General features: G+C 46.8%; 1 protein-coding gene across 15 annotated transcripts in view; it reads left to right on the top strand.

Moving 5' to 3' along the window:
• The window catches only part of grip1 (glutamate receptor interacting protein 1), a 325,906-nt gene that overhangs the window by 135,068 nt on the left and 163,752 nt on the right, over nucleotides 1-27,086 (top strand). For 4 of the 15 annotated variants that reach the window (XM_029114793.2, XM_029114779.2, XM_029114778.2 and 1 more), the window contains exon 1: nucleotides 13,569-14,433. The exons of 2 other annotated variants lie outside the window; for them this stretch is intronic. In XM_029114793.2, the coding sequence (XP_028970626.2) occupies nucleotides 14,301-14,433 (133 nt within the window). In that variant the 5' untranslated portion in view covers nucleotides 13,569-14,300. Of the gene's footprint in view, nucleotides 1-13,566; nucleotides 14,434-27,086 lie in introns of those variants that run through there. 9 more of the 15 variants (XM_034287899.1, XM_029114784.2, XM_029114782.2 and 6 more) reach the window with 6 other exon arrangements.

Here is a 27,086-nt window from a genome sequence, read left to right as displayed (position 1 = left end):
TGTACTAAATGATTTATTTGAATCTGAGATTCGAATACAGTAAAGAATACAGAAAATCGGAACCCACATGTCTCTGCAAAGGACCTTCAGAACAGTTTAGCTCACACTGAAGTAGTTGTTCACTGGTCCATCGCACAATGTACCTTACACAGCATGTTCACATCTGTGTAATATGTTGAATCTATGGATAAATGCTTATCCTGTATAAACATGTGTAAAAGGGTGTCCTGTTTCACTTTGTAACATGTAGGGCTCAGATCAACTACATTGTAACTGCACTAAGCAGTGTTATTCTCAACCATCAACCTGCTAATGATGGCCCTCTATCACATATAACCAAGCAAGGGACTTTCCATGAATGTGCTTTGATACAGCACTCTGCGAACAGCCAGCCCTTTCAGCAATGACCTTCTGTGGCTTACCCTCCTCATGGAGGGTGGCTATGAGCGTCTTCTGGCCAACTGTCAAATCAGCAGTCTTCCTCATGATTCTGGTTGTGTTTACTGAACCCAACCGAGAGATTAAAGGCTCAGGTAGTTAATTAGCTGATTAGAGCTCTTCTCAGGTCGACATATCTGTATTATACATTTGAGATACTTGTTTTTTCGATTTCCATGAGCTGTAAGCTGTAATCATCAAGATTGAAACAAAAAAGGCTTGAAATATTTCACTATGTGTAATGAATCTAGAATTTATGATCGTGTCATTGAAATAAAATTACGGAATTACCGCTTGGACCTATATCGAATTAAATCACACAGTCTCTGAGAAAGTTTGAACGTTACTTTATTTTTCTTCCTCCATTACACTCCTCAACGTAATTACGTCATCCCCATACATGACACCTAGCAATAAAGTGTGCGTCAAACCAGGATGTGCCCAAACTGACCAATGGCGATCATCAGTGGGCGTACCTTTATATTCAGTGGGTGTAACTTTACATTCAGAAACCCCCATATTAAGTAACGCCCCTAACGTGCACTCTGCAAATGTACCATATTGCTGAATTCCCATATGGATGAAGCATATTGGCCAAGCGTGGTCGGTGTTTGAGAGAAGTGTGGCTAGCTGGAGCGTCCCGGCAACAACGCACTCTAGGAACTCCTCAGTGGTGGGGTGTCTGCAAGCTGCTTGTAGGGAGTTGATGCAGTTGTACAATGTAGAGCTATTATAATAATACTAATAGAAAAACATACATTTACGAGTCTCAGGAATTCAAATTTTTTTAAAGCGTGTCCGACAGGTGAGGAACACTCTCCGGGAGGTGAATATGGATGTGTCAGACTCTAGCGTCTATTGGAGACATCACCAGTAGAACTACAGAGGTTTGACTGCAAGGTGCAAAAACACTGGCTAGCCTCAGAAACAGGATGGCGTAAAATAAAAATACCTAGACGGGCCTGCAGAGTTGTCTAGACAGTTGTTGTGGACAGATGAGACAAATATGATCCTATCTGTGAAATCAGGTGGAAGGGCCATGTATGGCTGCCACTGAATCTTGTTAAATGTGTCTATATTTAAAAAATAGTTCGAGGTTAGTTTGAGGTTAAAAGCCCCCCACTCAGCATGACATTTTATGCAATGTAGGATTTTGTCTGACGTCTGTTTTCACGCTACATCCCACTGTGTCTGTTTTCGCTGAATTACTAGCATCTTTTGCTTCTGTTTTCGCTGAGACAGAGTGAGAAAACAAACCTAAGATGTCATTTTTTTGTCAGCATGTGGCATGAGGTCTGTTTAAACACATGCTGAAGTCTGAGTGAAAGTGGCCCTCCACACTTTGAAGGTGATAGGGGGCCATTTGGAATTTGGCGCAAAATGTTTTGCTTTGTAGCACATCCACTTGACCACCTACAGCTCAGTTTAAAATACAGATCCACTTAATACGCCCCCAGTTAACATCCAGTACTCACACAGAATTACAAATGACTTCAGCCATAGAACTGAATTTGCAATGTTTTAATTTAGACGTAGTCTCAAATGGTCGAATGCTGCAGGCGAGAGAGGGACCGTGAAATGAGATTGAGTGTGAACTGTTTCCATCGGTCCTAATTTATCCGTGTCAGCCTAATCGCTGTGTGCATTCTTCTTAACCGGTGACATTGCTTCTTCGTTGTGTCTAAGGATACTTCCATTTGGAGTTAATTTCATATTAATGTGCCGAGTTAATTTCATATTAATGCATGGAGTTAATTTCATATTAATGCATGTCAGGTGATGGTGGGGTATTTCTCTGATGTTTATGTGGGTCAGGTGTCCTGCTGCTGGAGCCACGATGTGTCCCGTCGGGATCTTCCTCGTCAAGGCAACCCTTCCCCCCCATCAGCATACACCACACACACACACACACACACACAAACACACACACACACCTCTCGGCCAGCCAGCAGTCTGTCGTACTGAATATTTGACATGGAGTGAGATTGGATTGATATGAAGTGCTGTTGAGTGACATTGACATGTTGTGTCTTTTGAGTTCAGTCGACATGGGGTGCCATGACGTGCAGTGTCATGGAGTTTTGATGTGTTAAAGTGGAGTGATGTAGTCGCGTTCACGTGGAGTGATTTTGGTGATCGACATGTTGATTTTGAGTAGCTTCACGTTTCAAACTGGTGGCTCACTTTTTTGACATGATCTTCACATTCAGGTGGTCAGCCTTTTTCTGGCCCTGTTCCAGTGGTAATTGGGGACGGGGGACGGGACGGGTGATTTACCGTATGTGTGCACGCGTCCACATTTCATGAGTCACCGAGAGTTGAAGGGTGACTTGCTGTGCCAAGACACATGCCGCCAATGGCGTTTCCGGTGTACCTGGTGACTCCACCCACCCAGGGTCCCGGGGTCGTGGTCCGTCCGTCCCAAGACAAGATGACCTGGGTCCGTCCTGCTTCCTGTCCTGACCCGTCATCACTGAGCTCACTTCCTGAAAGGGGTTATTTTTTGTGAATATCGTCCTGCAGGTTTGGTTGAAACCTTTCGTTCCCTGGCCAAGTGCTCCTGACCACACTTCCTGAAACGTCTCGTTTGGCTCATGAATGTATCTGATTTAATGGGCGGTTTGAATCATGCTGATGAGACCATATGACATTGGTATGAATCGTATCACTTTTTACTGTTCTGGTTGTGTTGGAAACCGGTTAATAAAAGCAATAAGGCGTCTTTTGGGCTTGGGTTATTTTGCATAATATATTGGGCATGGGTAGGTGCTGTTGTCCAGGCACTCCCCAATGCCCCTTGCCCAAGAACATCTCTTAACCATGGTAAATTGGCCATATACCACCACCCAACCCCCACTCGGTCCGCTGCTGGATAGCAGAGTAGAGTGACGTCTGGGTGACAACTTCATGTAGTTAGCTAGAGCTAGCCAGTCAGGCGTGAAATGAACAAGAAGAAGACTGCTGTGTCTGTCGAATGTTTAGCCTTCTCGTCTGTGGTGGGAGGTTTTCTGGCCACACAGAAATGAGAAATATGCCCTTAATCTTGTTTTAGTGCTTAGGGAACATTATCTGGCTTTATCTTGCTCACTGCTTTAAGAACAACCTCTTCATATTGTTCTAACTGCTTGAAGAACATCCTCTTCTTATTGTTCTAAATGCTCAAAGAACATTCTCTTCATCTTGTTCTCCTTGATTTAATAACATCTTCCTTATCTTGTTCTCACTGCCTAAAGAACATCCTCTTCATCTTGTTCTCACTGCCTAAAGAACATCCTCTTCATCTAGTTCTATCTACTCAAAGAACATTCTCTTCATCTTGTTCTCCTTGATTTAATAAACATCTTCCTTATCTTGTTCTCACTGCCTAAAGAACATCCTCTTCATCTTGTTCTCCTTGATTTAATAACATCCTCTCCATCTTGTTCTCACTGCCTAAAGAACATCCTCTCCATCTTGTTCTCCTTGATTTAATAACATCCTCTTCAGCTTGTTCTAACTGGTTAAAGAACATCCTCTCCATCTTGTTCTCCTTGATTTAATAACATCTTCGTCATGTAGGCCCTGCCTTTCCCTACCATAGGCTTGATTGTTAAGCTTGAAGTCTGAAGTAAGGTAGGTGTGTGTTTGTCTGGCCAACCCACAACCGACTGGGATTTGAATACATCGAGTTTCCTGCTGCTGGGAGCACAAGACTATACACACACACACACACACACACAAACCTCCCCATCCATTAGGCTGAGGCCTGCATTGTCCCGTTATAGAAATAATGCCGCACTCTTTTCATTCTTCCATTAGGATTCCTTCACATAAAAGAGATTCCCCATTGTGAGGAGTGGGTCACGGAGAGCCCTGAAGTGTCCTGGGGTTCTTTTAACCGAGGCTACATGTCATGAGGCTCTGACATTAGGGATATGGACGATTTCCTTACTCCCGTTGTACCATAGATAGTGGATGGCTGCCAGATGTTGTGGGACTGTTCAGACATTTTGGTTAGCAATTTTTTGATTCAACTTCCATCTAGGGTGATTTTGTCAAAAATGTACATAGTGTTTCATTGTTATTGCATTGGTCAGCTGTCCAAAAGTGATTCTGCTGTGGTTGGCATGGAGCTATGCCATTTGGAGCCATTTCTCTGCTAATCGTTTGTGACCAGGGGTATGATACTGCGGTGCATGGGCCCCTGGGCTAGCTCTTTTGGAAGGGCCAGGCTAGGAGGTCCTGGGCTTTATTAGTGAGCCATGGAGATTACACTAATTATGACACACTGGTCGTCCATCTCATTCCCGGGAAACCTGACCAACTGTCTGTGAATTCCAAGCTGAGTTGTGAACTTATGTGGGTTAATGCGATGTATTATTTTACCAAGTAATTGACTAAATATTTATGACACAGGGAATAGCAACTGCAGGGAAGAGAAGATAAAGAAACCAATTGGAAACGCTTCAGCATCCTGTGTGACTAATGCAAAACAGTACATTCTCAGAGAGAAGACCTGCTGTCCCTCTATAACAATATACATAATTACACATAGGGACATAGAGCTGTTTCATAGAGCTGTGTAGTTATTTGGAGTTAAACACAGAGCTGCACAGTGTTACATACACTCACCTAAAGGATTATTAGGAACACCTGTTACATTTCTCATTAATGCAATTATCTAATCAACCAATCACATGGCAGTTGCTTCAATGCATTTAGGGGTGTGGTCCTGGTCAAGACAATCTCCTGAACTCCAAACTGAATGTCAGAATGTGAAAGAAAGGTGATTTTAAGCAATTTTGAGCGTGGCATGGTTGTTGGTGCCAGACGGGCCGGTCTGAGTATTTCACAATCTGCTCAGTTACTGGGATTTTTACGCACAACCATTTCTAGGGTTTACAAAGAATGGTGTGAAAAGGGAAAAACATCCAGTATGCGGCAGTCCTGTGGGCGAAAATGCCTTGTTGATGCTAGAGGTCAGAGGAGAATGGCCCAACTGATTCAAGCTGATAGAAGAGCAACTTTGACTGAAATAACCACTCGTTACAACCAAGGTATGCAGCAAAGCATTTGTGAAGCCACAACACGCACAACCTTGAGGCGGATGGGCTACAACAGCAGAACACCCCAACGGGTACCACTCATCTCCACTACAAATAGGAAAAAGAGGCTACAATTTGCACAAGCTCACCAAAATTGGACAGTTGAACTCTGGAAGAATGTTGCCTGGTCTGATGAGTCTCGATTTCTGTTGAGACATTCAGATGGTAGAGTCAGAATATGGCGTAAACAGAATGAGAACATGGATCCATCATGCCTTACAACTGTGCAGGCTGGTGGTGGTGGTGTAATGGTGTGGGGGATGTTTTCTTGGGACACTTTAGGCCCCTTAGTGCCAATTGGGCATCGTTTAAATGCCACGGCCTACCTTAGCATTGTTTCAGACCATGTCCATCCCTTTATGAACACCATGTACCCATCCTCTGATGGCTACTTCCAGCAGGATAATGCACCATGTCACAAAGCTTGAATCATTTCAAAATGGTTTCTTGAACATGACAATGAGTTCACTGTACTGAAATGGCCCCCACAGTCACCAGATCTCAACCCAATAGAGCATCTTTGGGACGTGGTGGAACGGGATCTTCGTGCCCTGGATGTGCATCCCACAAATCTCCATCAACTGCAAGATGCTGTGTTATCAATATGGGCCAACATTTCTAAAGAATGCTTTCAGCACCTTGTTGAATCAATGCCATGTAGAATTAAGGCAGTTCTGAAGGCGAAAGGGGGTCAAACACAGTATTAGTATGGTGTTCCTAATAATCCTTTAGGTGAGTGTAGAGTTACACATAGAGCTGTACAGAGTTTCATAAGGAGTTCTATTGCATTACATTGTTACACAATGATACCTGCATAGTGTTGGAGATACTGTAAAGTTGTTTTAGCATTACATAGCTATACACAGTGTTACATAGAGTTACACATTGAGCTGTACATAGTTTCACAAGGAGTTCTATTGCATTACATTGTTACACGTAGAGGTGCATAGAGTTGAAGATACTGTAAAGTTTTTTTTAGCATTACATAGCTATACACAGTGTTACATAGAGTTACACATTGTATACATACTTGGAGTTACATGATAATTTGCTCTGCATGCCATCCATCTAAATCACCATGACTGATTTTTCTGTTGAATTGGATCGTCTCTCTTGGATTTAGGCCTTTGATATTGAAGTGTACAAGCATTTCTCTCATTCTCCTCCACGCCGCTTCCACCCTCTTCACCTCAACAGTCACTTTCAATGCTTTGAGGGGGGTTGGTTTATAAATATCTGATGGATGATAGGGCTGGAGATGTATATTTTAGCGTGCAGGGCAACACTGAGGACCCAGCTCCATTTACAGCTGGATTTTCTAACAGGGATGTCATACGACTGAGAAAGGAAGAACAGGGAGAGATTTGATGAATCTGTAGGAGCAGTTTTTTTATGTGAGAGTCTAAATGCCAGGGTTGACAGGAGGTTTAAAGTCTTACCAATATGCAACCAATTATGTGTCAAGCGTGTATTTTTTATGGGCATTTATAATACAATTACTCACATTTCATTTAACCTCTTTTTTACTAGCCCATCATTGTTTTAGGGCCTAGAAGGCCTGATAATGAGGTGTCATATAACTTTTAGCATGTATGACGTTGGTGTGTGGCAGGATGGTCGGTGTGGCAGAAGGGTGTGTTTAATAACTCATAGGGTCGCTAGATACACATTTGAAATACAAACAATTTCCCCCACTGTGTGCTGGGCAAAGATCCTCCCCTTTTCAAAGATGGCGTTCATCCTCTCGAGGTCAGAGGTTGAACGCAAGGAGCAGTGTGTTCTCCCACTGACCAGGACAAGGAACAGCGCCACCGCCAGCTGTGGTCAAACACCATAATTACAATGGATCAATCCAACACTAGCTCATTTTCACCCACAAACTATTTACGTGTTGCGGTGCTTAGAAGCTGACTCTACCGGCGCTGTAATCCCTGCCACAGCGTCATCTATCACATACAGGATGAACGTGGCCAGCCAACGTGAATCTAAATCATTGTCTCAACATTATTTCAACAGAGCACGTCTGTTGGCTGCCCACCCGCATTTGCCATACAAACAGATCACTGTTGCATCCCCAGTTTGATTAATGGAAAGGGACATCTGTTCCAAAAGCAAACCAAAAAAATCCATGACAGTCGCCGACTAGTGTTGCTATCATGTTTGGTGTGAATAGATATGTCCACTGCTGTATACATGTGCTTGTCTTCATCTGTGCCACTTATCTCCTGCCGACACAAAATGTCTGCCTAGTGTTCCCTACCGGCCGCAACACATTTTGTGGGGTGTAAATTCCATTGTCATGTCTCTCATCTTCATACAGTCTTACATTAAGAAAAATACCATAAGTGGTTAGATGCCTGGAGAGTTCTTTGCGTTTCATCAGGCTATAGTGTTTGACTTAGAGTTTAACAGCTGTTTATTTTGTTGGTCACCGTTCCAAACCAGAGTGAATCACGTTTAGCTGTGGTTCATGCTCGTAGCTTGGTTGGTATGCCCTGGTGTGGAGGGTATTTGTCTTGGTGTAGCTGGTATGCCCTGGTGTGGAGGGTATTTGTCTTGGTGAAGCTGGTATGCCCTGGTGTGGAGGGTATTTGTCTTGGTGTAGCTGGTATGCCCTGTTGTGGAGGGTATTTGTCTTGATGTAGATGGTATGCCCTGTTGTGGAGGGTATTTGTCTTGATGTAGATGGTATGCCCTGTTGTGGAGGGTATTTGTCTTGATGTAGATGGTATGCCCATCTACATGTGGAGGCTATATGTCTGTTATCATGCAAACCAAGAGAAGATTTTATTCTCTCTCTCTCTCATAATGTTAACAAGCCCTCTGTATTTATCTCTTTCTCACTGTATTTCCATATCTAGTTATCTCTTTTGCTCTCATCTCTCTATTCCTCCCTCTAATTTAATCTCTTGGCACAGATGTGCCAGTGACAGAGGATGAAATGCACAGTGCTAACAGACATAGTGTTTGTTGTTGTGGCCACTTGAACTGGCTCCCCAATGCCAGCAACCGCACTCTCACACTCACACACATTTTGCCATGTCCCAGCTGTTGCTAGTCTTAGCCCTGTCATTTCCACAAGTAGAGGTATGGTTTCTGCTTCAGAGAATAGAGGGCCACCGAGTAACATATGTTCTCCTGTCAGTTAATTAAAGGAGTTTCTGCAAGAACTGTTCATTCTACTCTGTCTTTGTGTTTGTTTTTGTGAGTGTGCTTGTATTGTTACTTCTCGGTTTAAGCCACCAGTAAAACCGATGGAAATTGAAACAGTTTTTTTCTTCTTTCCCTGTAAGTCAGCAGCCTTGATTTACAGGTGTGAGAGTCTGGTATATCTATCAGAGGGACAGGAAGTCCACTAAATCTTTTAGTTAATCTTCTATCAGAATCTTCTATCCTTTTCTGGTACCCAAAGTGGAGGACCTCTTCATTATTTTGTTTGTCTTCTGGCTGCCCGGTGGTGTTCCGTAGATGATAATGTACCCCATTTGTCTGAAAAACATCAAAAGGATCTGGGAACAATGTCAGTTGAACAGAATTGATGCACAGCCACAGACTGCTGGCAGACCTCACCAATCTATCTGTGTGTATGGTCTCAGAAGGATCAGGTTAGCAACCTCTGTTACCGGCTTTCTCTCCTCAGAAATCACAGCAATGAATGATTTGGTTTCCACTAGACAATCCCCAAAGACGTTTCTATTCCATCCGATGGATTTAAGCTGCGCATCTCCTCCAAGTCCACCAAGCAGTGGACCATTTCATTATTGCGCAAAGCCGTGCTATGCTCATTGCTCTCCGGGCAGTCATTCCTCCAGACAGGTGACCGTACCATTCATTTCCAGTCAGGTAACCGTGGCCGACCGGTCTTTAAAACACCGGCCGTGTGTCCTTTCAACGTGTGGGTCCAGATGTGTGGAGTGCGGCAGAGCTGTCCATGCGTGTGCGGGGGTTCTCGCGCATGTGACGGCCCACCAACAAAGCAGCCGTTGTTTCTTTATGTGGAAACACTCAATGAGTCAGACTTAATCACACCGAACATGCAAGATGCTTGCCCCCACTGGCAGGACACCAACCAGGCAGAAAAAGATGCACACAGGCGATGCCTTGCATGTAAGTGCAGAGAACACAAAGGACCCTCCGAAACACCTACGGGCAGGCACATAATCATGCATGCAACAGCTTGCCTGCGTATTGTGTACAGAAAATAGACAAAGCTTCTGTAGTCAGGTATTGTAAACAGAAAATTGGCATTGCTGATGTCGTGGCTTTTCTCTGTGTAACATTGCTTGTAGGAGGCAGGACACTGGGGCAGGGAGAACGGAGGACTTTAACATTGTTAATAAAAGGAATGAAATCCAAAACAAGGACCGACAAGATACACTAAGGAAGGAGGAGCTTAAATAGGGGCAGTGACCAGGAGCTCAGGTGAGGGCAAACCAATGACATTTGGGAGAGAGATCTCACCAGAAAGCCAGGCTTGTCGTGCCAGGACTAGACAGAAAGTCTCTCAACAGCTGGGCTGTTTGTGTGTGTTTGTTGAGGATGTGTTGGGTGTCACATTGTGTTGGGCTGTTGTGTGTGTGTGTGTGTGTGTTTGTGTGTGTGTGTGTCAGCTCCAGACACTAACTCTCAGTGATATATTTGAATCATCTGGGGGTGGCATTCCGCCTGCTAAGAGAGAAAATACTAATTCCTCAAGGGAAAAAAATATCTTTCTAATCTCTAGGAAGCCACTCAGAAAACATATTGTGTGTGTGTGTGTGTGTGTGGAAGAAAAAGGTTTTACTATTTACTGTTTATAGAGACCAACATGTAGTTGAACCAGGAACATTCTCCTTGTCCCCATTTTGAAAAGGCAATTTTTCTACCACTGTCCCTCTCGCTTGTCACCTCCCTCCCTCCCTCCCTCCTTCCCTATCTCTTTCCCTGTCATTGTCTCTCTCTCTCTCTCTCTCTCTCTCTAGCTCTCCTCATGAATGTCTTTGTTCCAGTACCTCCATACCCTGTGTAGGCCAGACAGTGGCAGCCCTGTATGAAGAACTACACAGAGACAGATTGAGACAGTCTGTGTGCCAGGTGGCAAATCATTCCCTAAATAGTGTACTCCAGTCCCTGTAGGCCCTGGTCAAAAGTAGCGCACTGCATAGGGCATAGAGGGCCATGCAGGACGCAGGCTGAACAGTAGGGTGCTGAGGTGGCGCTGGCAGCAATCGCTCCAATTAACACCCACTCCTGACTAGGAGGACTCTTAGAAGATCTGGTCTCCGTCTGGTGAGTGAGTGTGTGTGTTTGTCTGTGTGTGTGTGTGTGTTTGTCTGTGTGTGTTTGTGGTGGAACGCTAAGCTGGCATGACTATTTGCTTTGCGTGTTCTGTTCCTGGATGCTCTCTGTCAGGTGATGTGCCGGGCAGCTGTTTACTCACCCACACCCATCCCACTGTGGGTGATGAGCTGAATACTGAGAATGGCCCGTAGGAGCCCAGTCCCTTTACACTTGACTGTGGTTTGGCCAGACCACTGATCTGGAAGATGTAGAAACTCACCAACTATGTTGTTTACCTGGTAACTAACATGATGCTCTCTGTCAAACGGATGCTGTTGCTGATGATGATTTTGTAAGTGCTACGGTTAGATGTTTTTAGTTGTTACCCAGCAACAAAAATCTATTTTTTTTTTTAATTACTTCAGAACCAGACAGGAAACACTTCAGAACCAGACAGGAAAGACTTCAGAACCAGACAGGAAAGACCTCAGAACCAGACAGGAAACACTTCAGAACCAGACAGGAAAGACCTCAGAACCAGACAGGAAACACTTCAGAACCAGACAGGAAAGACCTCAGAACCAGACAGGAAAGACCTCAGAACCAGACAGGAAAGACTTCAGAACCAGACAGGAAAGACTTCAGAACCAAACAGGAAACACTTCAGAACCAGACAGGAAACACTTCAGAACCAGACTTCCTACATCACCGCACATTCCGCTTCCGATACTCACTGAGCGAAACATTGTCGACAAGACGACCTGCGACACTTGACGTTTTCACACCCGGTTACACTATTAAAATAAACAAGTCTTGTTCATCTAAATAAAATTAGGGTGGTGTGCAACGCTCGTACTCAAATATGTCTTAGAGGCAGATCTGCCCTGAAGGCACAATTCATTTGATTGGCTGACTCAATGGGGAGTGGGCACAGTCTGAAGTCACTGAATTTAACTTGATTACAATTTGGTTAAATGTTAAATGTGCGTTTAGCTTTGGGCTAGGGACAAGTAGTCAACCAATCACTTACATTTCAGATCTGCCACCGAGATAAGTTTAAGAAAAACTCCCATGTGCATTTCATGCATTTATCCTTAGAGAGTAACCAAAAGTGTTTTCCCCAACGTAGTCTAGCTTATGCTCCAACACTTTCACATTTACATTTTTCTTGGGATCATCTAATGATCGGTTCCTCATGCTTCCCAGTCTGGCCACTGTGTGGAATTGACTGTAAAATGGATATCTAAAATGTTCAACTCCATTACTGTATACTATTTTGAGGCGGATATATTGGACAGAAGCATCCTATTAAAAAACATCAAGTATGTCCTCAAAAATTCGACTTATGTATCTTGATATGTGCATCTAAATAAAATGCATCTGGATCAACAGGCAACAATGTCTGCTTTCAGCTCCCAAATGATGTTTGGTCTGGCAGCTGAAGGAATCAGCTGTGTCCTGAGATGAGAGAGTGTTATGGACCAGTGCCAAGGCTGTGTTTGTCTGAGGTATTGGGAGGGGAGCGAGAGCATCTCAAATTCTATTGTGACAGCATGCTCAACTGGGACCACACCCTTTTCGTTATGGTCAGCCGAAATTTGGACAATACAGTCGTTCCGGGCCAACGTCACCCCACACTGTGCTGGCGGCTAAAACTTTGACTATACCTTTTCTTCCAATCAGAGATAATTACTATGAATTGGCTGCTTGTCCCCCCCTCTCCACTCACTCCCATAATTAGATTCAGTTTCTCGGACTATTTCCCACCCCAACCCAGGGTCCTGCTTGTTGTAGTCCGCAGATCTGCAATGCTTCAACAAGCTCCCCCACTTACACACACATCTTCTCATGCCATAAAGCTCACCTGCCTTTCTTCGCCTGCCCTTATTGTAATGACATTTCCTTGTGTCTGAGAGAGAGAGAGAGAGACTCCACTGATTGTGAAACCCAGCTCATTTTGAACTTCCTGTCCACTCTACTCCCTGAACAAATGAAAGATTAAAAGGACAGTATGAGGAGGAGAGGGGAGGCTCCTACCAGCCTGCCTGTGGTCGTGTGTAGATAGAGATTTGGTGTGTAGGTTTTCTCTCTTTTTCTCCAGCGACACTCCAAGCGTGCACTCTCACGTGCACTCTGTCTTCTGCGCTGACACAAATCTACACACAGAATCCAAACAGACAGCTCAGAGAAGAACGACTGCCGCAGGCTCGACGAGGGAGGAGCGAGTGAGGGACTTCAGGGGATGGTGAGGAGACTGAGGAGGGAGGCTGAGGAGGGAGGCTGAGGAGGGAGACTGAAGAGGGAGGCTGATGAGGGAGGCTGATGAGGGAGACTGAAGAGGGAGACTGAGGAGGGACACTGAAGAGGGAGACTGAGGAGGGAGGCTGAGGAGGGAGGCTGAGGAGGGAGCCTGAAGAGGGAGCCTGAAGAGGGAGGCTGAGGAGGGAGGCTGAGGAGGGAGGCTGAAGAGGGAGACTGAAGAGGGAGACTGAGGATACGGTAGGATACAGTAAATAAGGATGGCTTGGACACAGAAGAGGATACCCACTATTGGGTCTTTAAAGGGAGAGTGAAAGACTAGGGACTGAAAGAGAAGGCAGACTGATGACTCCTGGAGGAGACAGGAGAGACAGACTGACTACTGAAGGAGACAGAGGAGAGGCAGACCTGACTGTGGTAAAGGGATGCAGTAGGTCGGCTGTGTTCAGGCAGAGGTTAGCCAGGGCTAGCGGATCGGGCCAGGGGTAACCAGGGCTAGCGGATCGGGCCAGGGGTAACCAGGGCTAGCGGATCGGGCCAGGGGTAACCAGGGCTAGCGGATCGGGCGTCCTTCCACGGCGGACGCAGCGATCAACACCGATGTGTTACGTGACACGTCTCCCCCACAAGTCAGCTAGCTGGCTCACACACTCACGTTATCTGGGGCTATCACTTCTCCTCCGCGCCTTTCCTCTCCACCCAACCCCCATTCTATTCGCTCCGCTACTCCCCCTGCTCTTTGTGAAGCAGCGGAGTGCCAGCATACACACACACGCGCACACACTCTCACTCTACACTCACATGTGTGCCTGCTGTGGCAGCCGAGATGAGAAGGCAGCACTCATTCTCTCCCTCCGTTCAGGAACTGTAGGGGAAGAGAGGAGGCTTCCGGGGAGGTTTGTGGAGACGCTCGTTGCTGCAGTGGGTTTTGTGAAGGAGATCTTGGAGGAGAGGAGGCTTTTTGTGGTGCTGGCGGTTTGGCCGACCAGCAGAGACACTAGCTACTGTATTCTGGGTACTGTATTCAGGACTATAGAGGAAGTGTACTGTGGAGCCGAGCACATGAGACGCAGCCCGTTATCTGCTGCTATAGAGGGACGGGCGAGGAGATTATAGAGAAGAGGCGGGCAGAGGTTTTGTAAAGGTAATTGTCAGGAGACGTTTTGTTGCTTTATGGCCTGAGGCACTGCTGCTAGAAACGGAAAGCTCCAGTGAACAAGGTGGTGTTGTAGAGCGGGCAAAGGTGTTTTGTCCGGAGACATGGAGCGCTTCTTGGGCTTTGTGAAGCAGATCGGGAGGTCCAGGAGGCGGAAGGGGAAAAAGTACCGACCAGAGGAGGACTATCACGAGGGATACGAAGATGTGTATTATTACGCCTCCGAGCACCTGCAAAGTAAGTCACCCGGAGTGGGGGCGGGGGGGGGTGTTGGTGGTTTAGAGCAGTAGCATAAGGGATCTGTATAGTTTGTCAACAAAAGGGGGAGAGAGCGAGAGCTTAAAGGTAAAGGGGGGCTAGTTGGTACTGTACTATACATTTAATGAAGGAGGGAATGTGGAGAGCGAGGGATGAGTAAAAAGAGAAAAAGAGGGAGGGGAGGAGTGTTGGCTGGCTTGCCCGTGGGATGCTGATCTGTTTTTGTCTGACTGTGTTGTGTGCCTGACGATGATCTCTGAGCCAACCAGGGAGACCCACTACCACTGTGGAGACAAACGAGCAGCTTATCAACAGATTATAGCCTCCTAGAGTGGTCTGGATGGATGGATGCGTGGAGAGGAGGGTGAGCTCTTAGTGCCCCCCAACCCCCATAAATGCTTGCCCCACATCTCTAATGCTCGTGTGTGGCTTTGGCCCACATGAATCTGTAGTGACCGTATTGCGTATTACCCTACTGCACGGCTGCAGCTATAACCTGAAAGGTGACACGTGGGTGTTAGGTTTCTGTTGGCTAGCGTAGAGTGTCCCTGTATTAGATGATGTAGTTGGTTACGAAGAGTTTATTGGAGGCAAGGATATGGTTAAAAAAAATATATATAATCCCCATATGTTTGTTGTGTTGTTTTTTTTTTAAGCATTAATTAAAGTCGTTTTTGGGGTCGCTTGCAAGCCCATGCTAACGTAAAGGCGACATGAAGCAAGGAGAGTAGAATCCATCCACCTTTTTTCCAGAAACGTTGCTAATAGGTACTTGGTTGAGTAAGGTATACCCAATGTTACTGGAATGCATGGTTGTCTGACCTCGCAGCCGTCTTAAGTGTCAGCCACATAATGTAAATACGTTTATATTCACTAGGCTAGCACATCCCTTAAACTCCATCTATATCTTCCTCCAACCGTCTCCCATGACCTCGCGATTGGGTCGTGGCCCCGTCCACATGCATTGCAAGAGCCAGCCAGTGATGTATTCAATGACACGGGTGAAGTGGGTAAGCGGGCATTCCTCCCTCGGCGCTCCTCTCGACACAGTGCCTAGCGTAGTTTCAGCAAGCAAGCTGCACGTTAGCGTCTCGGGTGGCATGTTGCTCCGCTAGTATAAAGAAACACCCGTCATGCTCCTGCTGTTCATCAATAATCAAACTTATATGCTGCTGCTCTTTGTCTCTGTCGAGATGTCTTTGTTTCCTTCTCCCCCATCTCTCTCTCCACTCTCTGTGTGTTCAGTGCGTTAGGAAATGTGTAGGAGAGATTGTTGACGACTTGAATGGCTCAGTTACGACATAGTACACGCACTGACACACACACACCTCTGCAGACGTAGACCAGTCACATTGATCTCAATTCCCTAGAGGGTTATGGGTAATGATAGGAAAGACTTGTCCGTGTCTTGTCATTAACATTTCAGCGTTCCCAAACATTCCACGGTGGTCCTGGAACAGAGCGAGACACTCTTCCACAGTATTACCAAGGCACACAGGCGTTCCGAGTTCAGTCTCAGACTCTTTTTGAATGTTAGGGGGATTGAACGTTGAGACACAGTTGGGTCAAAGTTCAAGATCCCCGGGGAGTTTGTAAAGCAGGTGTTAGCCCAGAGCAGTCACCTTCAACTCTGACCTCTCTGCCACCCTAACATGGAGAATGTTCCCGGAGCATAGGGTGAGAAAGTCAGACTCAACCCATTACCTAGACAACCCAACCACTTAGAAAACCCAGTACCTAGACAATCACCTACATAAATAACCCTGTACCTAGACAATCACCTACATAAACAACCCTGTACCTAGACAATCACCTACATAAACAACCCTGTACCTAGACAATCACCTACATAAACAACCCTGTACCTAGACAATCACCTACATAAATAACCCAGTACCTAGACAATCACCTACATAAACAACCCTGTACCTAAACAACCCAGTGCCTAGACAAACCGGCATCTAGACTGCATAGTACCTAGACAACCTAGTACCTAGACAACCTTGTACCTAGACAACCTAGTACCTAGTCAACCCCCCACCTAGATAACCACCTACATAAACACCCAACCCAGTTGTTTGTAGACAACTGCCTACAAAAACAAATGATTGCTTAGATAACCCATCACATAGACAACATAGTACCTAGACAACCCAGTGCGGAGACAACCCAGTACCTAGACAACCCAGTGCGGAGACAACCCAGTACCTAGACAACCCAGTGCGGAGACAACCCAGTACCTAGACAACCCAGTGCGGAGACAACCCAGTACCTAGACAACCCAGTGCGGAGACAACCCAGTACCTAGACAACCCAGTGCGGAGACAACCCAGTACCTAGACAACCCAGTGCGGAGACAACCCAGTACCTAGACAACCCAGTGCGGAGACAACCCAGTACCTAGACAACCCAGTGCGGAGACAACCCAGTACCTAGACAACCCAGTGCGGAGACAACCCAGTACCTAGACAACCCAGTGCGGAGACAACCCAGTACCTAGACAACCCAGTGCGGAGACAACCCAGTACCTAGACAACCCAGTGCGGAGACAACCCAGTAACTCGCTCCCTGTTCCCAAACTCTATTGATTCAGCTGGGTTGGAGTCTTTGTCTTCCACTGGTAGTTAAGTGTGACAGAGAGACAACTGTCTTGTGTTTTTGTATCTAATGCCCAGGTTTTGATTGCCTCGTGGCTCTTTAAGTATCATTACCTAAGGACTGAGTATTTTAACTTCAGACGGCCGGCTTGCCCAGCCTCCAGGTCCTAATGAGGAAGAAAAGGATTAAGGTGTTGTCATGAATCCGCTGCGGCCGGCCAGGAAATGATGGGCTTTTCAGGCAGCCAGCGGGGATCCCTGAGTACCCCGCGGAGTATGATGGATTAGCCAGCTAGCTGGTCCTGGTGTTGTGGACCACAGGTCGACGTGTCATTTTTAATGACAGAACCACTTCTGAAGTTTCCTGATTTCTCTCTGACTCACTTCAAAGTCGCCGGGGTGTGGCCTTGACATGCCTCAGCAGGCCCGCCCCGCTGCTTGGAGAGGAGTGTCCTGTCCGGGCTTGACTAAAACACAATGGGCCACCCGGCCACCACGCACCGTCAGTGAGTGATTTCACTCAGTGTACTTAAACGGATGATTGGGCCACTACGTAACCCAAGGGGGTGGAGCCCGACCATCATTCATGACTCCAACCGGATGATTGGGCCACTACGTAACCCAAGGGGGTGGAGCCCGACCCTCATTCATGACTCCAACCGGATGATTGGGGCACTACGTAACCGAAGGGGGTGGAGCCTGACCATCATTCATGACTCAAACCGGATGATTGGGGCACTACGTAACCCAAGTGGGTGGAGCCCGACCATCATTCATGACTCACCCACTCGCAGCATTGACGTCGCCCGGCGTCATTTTAAAAACAAGCGTGTTCCTCTTGAAATGCTTGTCCCTCCTTCTGCCCTATCAGGGTTGATTTAGATTTTCACAGTTAGGCATCCATGTCTTCTCTCCCTCTGAGACAAAAAACCCCCCCAATTTGGGGTCATAGCTGCTCAATTTACGCATTTTCCCAAAGAGTGTTGTGTCCCCACCATCATATATTTCTACATCAACATAAACGGAATGCAGTGTTGTCATTGCATAATCATGGTACTAATTTGGCTCATGTATCTAGGATACCGCCACGCCCGCTTTACTGAAGTTTCTTAGACAATATGGAACTGTATTCAGTCATCTACATTTTTGGCTTTGATAAACATTTGTGAAAGCTAAAGCAGTGCTTTGAAAAGATGTATAATCTAGCTAATTGGCACAGCTTGAAATGGAGTGAGTCCGAGGAGATAGTGTTAAGATTACTGGCTATCGGGCTGGCGGAGACGCTGAACACACACACAGATAAACACACACACTTGAGCAGGTGGCTGGAATGTGATTTAAATGGACAATAGGATGTGGAGGTGTTGATAAGTCGGATGGAATTTGTTAATGTAGCATATTGTGTGTGTGTCCGTGTGTTTGTGTGTGTGTATGTGTGTGTGTGTGTGTGTGTGTGTGTGTGTGTGTGTACGTACTATGCACATTTCATGCTGGCGTAGGTATGCGTGTGTGTTCGTTACATAATAGCCGCTAATTAACCTGTGTGAAGAAGAGACTCCTGGATGTCAGGTTTGGTTTCAGCCTGTCTCCCACCCTCTCCCCCTCCCTCCTCACCTTCATTCCTCTCCCCTCCCACCCTCTGCCAACCTCCCTCCCACCCCCTCCCATGCTCTCCCCCCTGCCAGGCTCCAACCGGCCTTCATCAGTCCCAGCCTATAGCTGCTGAATAATTCACGAGACTAGATTTGAGTCATACATTTATCACATTCCCACATTCATGGAGCCGTGTCGTTTATCGCTCCATGGGTTTTGTTAGTCATATCATGTCCTTAATGTGTGTGTGTGTGTGTGTGTGTGTCCGTCCCCCACAGTTGAAAGATTGCCCTTCTGACAAGGCAGTGTCATGAGAACACACATCTCATGATGAATATGAGCATACATCAGGGTTGAAAGAGAGAGATGTAGAGTAACGATGGGAAGATGGATGTTAGGACCAAGATCTATACAATTAAAGATGAATGATAGGACCCAGATCTATACCGGGCATCCTCAAAGTCCGGACTCTGGGTCTGGATGCGGAGCATACCACAACGGTTTCATATGTATTATCTGTATTATCTGCGAGACATCGCTGCGACGCAACAAGTCCAAATTCTCCGCTCTCTCCACTTGAAGCGGTGCTCCGAATGTCCGACTGCTCCACTGTCTTTGTGAAACCAACTACTCCGCTTTGACTTGGTCCAGTCACTTTCAGCGATGAGTTGACACGGGGTTGGCTGGTTGGTTGAGAGTTGACAGCGCAGCAATCGTCAGCAGTTCGTTGGTAGCTAGCCTACATTTCGAATGTGATAAAATCTTAAAACGAAATCTTAAATGGAAGGTTCAGAGATGTCCAGTGAAAGAAAAGTCGAGAGTGAAAATCTAAAATTCAAGTGTGGGGTTTGTAAGTAATTGACCTTAATAAACAGACCTTGGTCTTATTGAACATTTTCTTTGTGGAACTTTAAGATTTGTATTTGAGTACCCCTGATCTATACTATTAAAGATGGATGTTAGGACCAATATCTATACTATTAAAGATGGATGTTAGGACCAAGATCTTTACTATTAAAGATGGATGTTAGGACCAAGATCTGTACTATTAAAAATGGATGTTAGGACCAAGATCTGCACAATTAAAAATGAATGTTAGAACCAAGATCTGTACTATTAAAGATGGATATTAGGACCAAGATCTGTACTGCCAAAGATGAATGTTCAAATCTACAGTAAATATGCCAGAGGGACCACCCACTCATCAAGCTATTGAACCCATTAACACATTTGTTTGTTTTGCAGTTTGCATGTTGTAGCCCTGTGCACCAGATGTGCTCTGTCTTTATCAGATCGAATTCTTAATGTCAATTCTGCTGTCTGTATGTCTGCTGTCTGTCTTCTGCCTCTGTATCTGCTGTCTCTCTGTCTTTTTATCTGTTGTCTGTTTATGCGTCTGTATGTATGTCTGTCTGTGTATTCACTGCTCCACACATCTTTTAAAAAAGTGTGTATATTTTCATTTTAGTCATTAGGAAAACTATGTTTTCCCTGGTGACTTAGTGTCCGACGATGTACAACAAATGCAGAACATCTTGTAGTATTTGGGTCATTTTTATTAGTCATATGCTTTGGGGACATGCTCACCATTCGTCCTGTCAGGATCCAACTATACAAAGTAAAATAGACTTAAATTCTAGTATTGTGTTTTGTGCAGAGCAGGGCAGTCACACCAGGCTGCATCTGGTCAGCGTTCTTTTGATGTTATGGCGATGGTATGTTTTTGCTGACGTTCAGAGAGATGTTGCTGTTGAGAGACTGTCCTTGCACTAGAATGGCAATTTGCTTACCTTTTCCCTATAGGCCGAGTCCTTGTTGTTGGTTGTCACGGTTTAAACCACAGTGTCGACTGCAACGTTGGTGCTCAGGGAAGCCACACAGTCGTGTTTGAACAGTGGGAAAAGCAGAATGCAGAGGACACATCCCTGGAGGACACCAGTGTTGAGAGTCCTTAAAGAGGAGGTGTTATTGCCACTCCTATCTGCCTTTTCAGAAAGTCTAGTATCCAGTTTCACAGAGTGGTGTCCAGACCCAGTGATCCGAGTTTGGTTATCACTTTTGATGTGACAGTAGTGTTGATTGCTGAATTATAGTTAGAGCTACATTCTTAGGTGTTCCTCTACTGTAGGTGTGTCTAAGGATCCTGGGGGAATGCCTTTGATGTGGCCCATAACAAGTATTTTCGAAGCTCCTCGTGATAATGGATTGATCGCAACGGGGTGTCATCGAGACACGTTACCTTGGTGTTCCTGGGCACAGGACGATGGTGGTCTCCTACAGCCTGTGGCAAGAACGCGTTGTAGAAGGTGGCTGAAAAGATGCCCGCCAGCTGTTTGGCACCCTGTCTGAAGAAGCGGCTGGGGATGCCACCTGGACCTCGGGTATCATGAGTGTACACTCTTCTCAGACTTCACTTCGGCGAGTATAGGGCTCCTGGTTGCAGCAGGGAGCTCTCCTGGACGGCTCAGTGTTGTCAAACTGAGTGCAGAATGTGCTGAGCTCGCCTGGGAAGGAGGTATCAGAAGGCATCATGAGGCTTGGTGGTTGGGCTGCCTCATGGTGACGTTGCACCAGCAGTAGGCTTTCAGGAAGTGTTTCTCATTCTATTCAAGGTTGTTGGTTTGGATGTATTCAGATGAATGTTGTTGGAACAACATGTTCCACTCATTTTTTGATGATACCGGTGAGCACTGATGGTCTGTATATTCCTCTATGTTGCTAGTGTACTGGCTGGACATATTGTAACAAGAATGCATAAATCTAAAATTATTAATTGCGGCTATAGCAGTGTATGACATAGTCCATAGTTTGATGACCCAGTACTCAGAAAACATGAAACAACTTCTCAGCACTAGTTTCAGATCCAGTGGCTTGAAATATTTTTAAATAGTGTATCTTTAAAGAATGAGGTGGCCAAAAGCAGCACCGCCATATTTGTAATGGGCGAGATGAAAGACGTTCACTGTCTCACAGCCACACAAAGCGTCTGTGCATTTCGCTCTGTGAACCTTGACCTTCACAGGTGGGATAATGAGTTTAGTCATGTCTTTAACCATTAACTTGTCAAATGTTCATTATGCTACACTGTGGGAAAAGAAAAACGTTTTGAACCGTCACAGCCTTGGACTTACATTTGAAGCAGTCCTGTCTGTACATTGACATCCTTCTCCCTTGAGTCCTTCTCCCTTGAGAAGCTGTTTTAAAAAACAGATATATACGGTGAATGGAGAGGTTGTCAACAGGGTTGGCGGCAGGGTCATTGAGGGTCAGAAAGGGGTTGTGATGTTTAATGCCATGACTTCCCAATGAGACTGATTCAACCAAGGTTGTCTTCCGTGGTGTGCTGATCACATGCACGATCACTCTGTTTCTGTTCTCTTCTCCCATCCACATTTAACACCCCCAGAGCAGGTTTATTTAGTTCAGAGTTTAGTTCAGAGTGTAGTTCAGAGTCAGAGACTTACTAAAAGGTTATTCATAGCAAAGCCGAGGAAAGACATTACAGCGAAAACCCCGGGACCTTAAATAATAACACAACAATACTGCTCTTAGTTCATGAACCGAACACAGAAAGAACAAGCTATCCAACAGATGCAATGCAGTGTCACCCAGAGACCCATGCTGCGTTAATCTTATCTCCTCTGTCGGCGGTTGAGTTGAAATGTATTCATTTGTTTGTGGTGTACAGTATATGAACGGATTCCTCTGATGCGCCATGTAGATCCCAAATAAAACCAGACGAAACCCTGTTAAGCCGCATGATAAGGTTTTGTAGCGGAGGACACCGAGAGATGGAGAAATATGTGTAGTGATTGTACCCAGAGGAAGAGGGGCTGGTGACAGAGACTGGCGGCTAGATGAGAGTGTTCAGTGAATGTCCACACTGCAAAACATGGTTTACAGTGACAGGCTGTACGTCACTGAAGTCCGTTGGCTGTAGTTTTTCCTCAGGAACGTAAACCGACCTGCAACAGCTCGCTGTGAACTAACAGTCATTTTTCTCACTCTTAATACGAGTGTAGCATTTTCCTTAAGGTTTATAGGCTTGGTTTCTTCATACCATCTTTCCCTCCTGAGCGCCCGAGTGGCGGTGAGGGCAGAGTGGCGGTGAGGGCTAAGTGGCGGTGAGGGCAGAGTGGCGGTGAGGGCAGAGTGGCGGTGAGGGCAGAGTGGCGGTGAGGGCTGAGTGGCGGTGAGGGCAGAGTGGCGGTGAGGGCAGAGTGGCAGTGGGGGCAGAGTGGCGGTGAGGGCAGAGTGGCGGTGAGGGCAGAGTGGCGGTGAGGGCAGAGTGGCGGTGAGGGCAGAGTGGCGGTGAGGGCAGAGATGCGGTGAGGGCAGAGTGGCGGTGAGGGCAGAGTGGCGGTGAGGGCAGAGTGGCGGTGAGGGCAGAGTGGCGGTGAGGGCTGAGTGGCGGTGAGGGCAGAGTGGCGGTGAGGGCTGAGTTGCGATGAGGTCGAGCGGCGGGGCATCGTGGCTTGTGGCCGCCCACTCTCTGCCGTCTGTCGATGCTGCTTCCTCTCCACCTCCTTGTGCCATTCCCGGCGTATGACCTCTGGCTTGTTCAGCTTCACCAACTCTTCCGCCTCTTAACTGCTGTCCAGGAGCCTATTTATGTCTCTCTTGGCAATTATCTGCAGCTGGGCGGGGGCGTGTTTGTCCATACTGGTTGCCTCTAGAAGGTTGTGGAACGTGCCAGCCTTCTTTGGGGGTGTTGGTGCTACGCCCAGTGTAGCAGACGGGCAAATTTCCATCAACTAACTGTTATCAATATCAGTGCATGATGCAAACAGCATGTGACGCTTTCTCTACTTCTAACATTCTGTGTCTTGTATTTACAGTATTTTGCCGGCATGTGTAATACATTTAGGGACTGCATCAACAGGTGACTAATGATGACAGCTCACCTGTAGTACAGTCGTACCAGACCTGATGCTCAGAGGGCTGCCTGGTCTGATCCATGCGTCTCTGTGGACTGCGCAGACACTCTGTGTGATTTACAACCCAGACGCCATTTAAACTCCCTTCTCAAACGATAGCAATGATTCTCAGAATAAATGTTGATGGCTGCTGTTGTGTGCCAGCAGCTGTTGTCTGGGCCCAGGGGTGGGTGGGTTGACTTGATGTGTTGTCGTGGGTGTGTGTGTGTGTGGGTGTGGGTGTGAGTGAGTGTGGGTGTGTGTGTGTGTGAGTGTGGGTGTGGGTGTGGGTGTGGGTGTGTGTGTGTGTGTGTGTGAGTGTGGGTGTGGGTGTGTGTGCACCACTGCTGGGTAATGCCTAACCATAACATGTAAAGGTGCATTCTGGGAGTTTTGGCCACTGGCTGTAAAAATTGCGCTGTCGAGCCGAAGCTCGCCCCCAAAAAATTTGCAATACACTCTACCTCCCTGGATGTGCAGTTTATGTGCCCCATGTCGTCAAAACCGTTCTCTTTTGAGCTTAGAATTGCATGTTTTTGTGACATTGTATGAGAGGGGCTGCGCATACAGATTGTGAATTTACTGTATAACAACATAATAGGCATCCTGCCCAAAACACAAGGTTTTAAAACAAATAGACCCAGCCTACATGTTTGACTCTTAACCATAATCACTATCCCGAACCTTAACTTTTAACCATCAAATCTAACCCTATTTATGATATCTAACACCAACCCAAACCTTTTTTGTGCAGCCGCAATGCTAATCAACCCTTTATCATTCAGTCTTTCACTTAACATAATAGGCATTTACTGTATTTATTTAATCTCACAAATGTTCTACGTTGGCTTTCACTTCCCTGAAGTACATTTACTCAACCCCTGGACGAACGTCAAATACCGACCTGAGACCAAATATTAATGCTAAGGCATTAGCTTCAGCTTCAACCCAGGTTTCTTTGTCAGGTCTAGCATGCCTGCTATCTCTAGCTAGCTTTGGCTAACAAGGTTGCTTTCCCTTTGCCCCTTTGTTTGACTGTGGATGGATTTTGTCATCCAGGCCCCACCCACGACAGCTCCCCCAGGATAGACGGGGATCTGGGAATGAAAGGCTTGGCACGCAGCCCAGCCTGGCTCTCTGATGTGGGGGGGGGGAGAGAAAGGGGAGTAACCCAGGCATGATGATACACTTGCATTCATTTGACTTGACTGTTTTTATTGCCTGGTCTAGCTACTCTCTCGTTCCTACCAAATACGTGTCACAAGAAAGAAAATGTTAAATAATTGAATAATAAGTATGTTAATTATTAATGTGTGATAAAGGAGCCACGTTAAACAACATTGATGTCACATTTTTAATTACTCTCAATGGGACTGAATGAAAGTCTTATCACAAAGCTTCAAACAGTTTCATAGTTTAATATTGTCTTGAGCAAAAAAATAAAAAAACACCACTGTTAGATACCTGGCCATTTTGGCTATGTTGGTTTCTCTATCATCCAGTGATGTATAGTTGAACTAGTGCTTCCCTTAGGACAGCCTACGCTCCTCTCTAATGAATCACAGTAGGCTGTGTTGAGGTAGGCAAAGATTCGAGACATTACTCCCTATAGACAGAGGCACTCTATAGGCTTCCTATGACGGGAACAGTCAATGTGTTCCGATGTGTGTGGCTGTGTCAGTGTGTGTGTGTGTATGTGTGTGTGTGTGTGTGTGTGTGTGTGTATCGGAGTGTGCGGTCGGGTGGAGGTGGAGGGGCACCTTCACTGCAGCTACAGTACTGCAGCTTTTCTCTATGGCGTTCTGCCTGTGCTCACAATGATTACACTGTACTGTGTTCGCAAGGGCTTCTCACTGCAGCGCTACCATACAAACACTGACACCGTAATGCCGGCAGCAAGGCTTCACTGCATCAGTGTTCTGGGTGTTTTGCCCCACTATATGACGCCTGCGTTGTCCTGTTGACGGCTGCATGGTCCTGTTGACGGCTGCATGGTCCTGTTGACGGCTGCGTGGTTCTGTTGACGGCTGCGTGGTTCTGTTGACGGCTGCGTGGTCCTGTTGACGGCTGCGTGGTTCTGTTGACGGCTGCATGGTCCTGTTGACGGCTGCGTGGTCCTGTTGACGGCTGCGTGGTCCTGTTGACGGCTGCGTGGTCCTGTTGACGGCTGCGTGGTTCTGTTGACGGCTGCGTGGTCCTGTTGACGGCTGCGTGGTCCTGTTGACGGCTGCGTGGTCCTGTTGACGGCTGCGTGGTTCTGATGACGGCTGCATGGTCCTGTTGACGGCTGCGTTGTTCTGTTGACGCCTGCGTTGTCCTGTTGACGGCTGCATGGTCCTGTTGACGGCTGCATGGTCCTGTTGACGGCTGCGTGGTTCTGTTGACGGCTGCGTGGTCCTGTTGACGGCTGCGTGGTTCTGTTGACGGCTGCGTGGTCCTGTTGACGGCTGCGTGGTTCTGTTGACGGCTGCATGGTCCTGTTGACGGCTGCGTGGTTCTGTTGACGGCTGCGTGGTCCTGTTGACGGCTGCGTCGTCCTGTTGACGGCTGCGTGGTTCTGTTGACGGCTGCGTGGTTCTGTTGACGGCTGCGTGGTCCTGTTGACGGCTGCGTGGTCCTGTTGACGGCTGCGTGGTCCTGTTGACGGCTGCGTGGTTCTGATGACGGCTGCATGGTCCTGTTGACGGCTGCGTTGTTCTGTTGACGGCTGCATTGTCCTGTTGACGGCTGCATTGTCCTGTTGACGGCTGCATGGTCCTGTTGACGGCTGCGTGGTCCTGTTGACGGCTGCGTGGTTCTGTTGACGGCTGCGTGGTCCTGTTGACGGCTGCGTGGTCCTGTTGACGGCTGCGTGGTCCTGTTGACGGCTGCGTGGTCCTGTTGACGGCTGCGTGGTCCTGTTGATGGCTGCATTGTCCTGTTGACAGCTGCATGGTCCTGTTGATGGCTGCATTGTCCTATTGACGGCTGCGTGGTCCTGTTGACGGCTGCGTCGTCCTGTTGACGGCTGCATTGTCCTGTTGATGGCTGCATTGTCCTATTGACGGCTGCGTGGTCCTGTTGACGGCTGCGTGGTCCTGTTGATGGCTGCATTGTCCTGTTGACGGCTGCATGGTCCTGTTGATGGCTGCATTGTCCTATTGACGGCTGCGTGGGCCTAGGCTTCTCAATGCAGCTATCCACCTGTGGACGTTGATGCATTAACTAATTATGTGGTACAATGGTTGGTGGTGGGAGTAGTAGTAGTAGTAGTAGTAGTGTGTGGTTGTAGTTATTCATGGTTGTAGTAGTAGTGGTGGTAGTAGTAGTAATAGTGGTGTTGGTGGTAGTAGCAGTAGTAGTGGTGGTAGTGGTTGTGGTCGTAATATTACTTGTAGTGGTGGTTCTATGGTTGATGGTGGTAGTAGTAGTAGTAGCAGTAGTAGTGGTTGTAGTAGTTGTAGCAGTTATGGTAGTAGTGGTGGTGGTTGTGGTGGTAGTAGTGGTGTTGGTGGTTGTGGTTGTAGTAGCGGTTGTAGTAGTAGTT

This window comes from Esox lucius, chromosome 18, assembly GCF_011004845.1.
Source record: "Esox lucius isolate fEsoLuc1 chromosome 18, fEsoLuc1.pri, whole genome shotgun sequence".
In the NCBI taxonomy this organism is placed as follows: Eukaryota; Metazoa; Chordata; class Actinopteri; order Esociformes; family Esocidae; genus Esox; species Esox lucius.
Note: the sequence above shows the minus strand (reverse complement) of the source record. Positions and strands in the feature narration are given on the sequence as shown.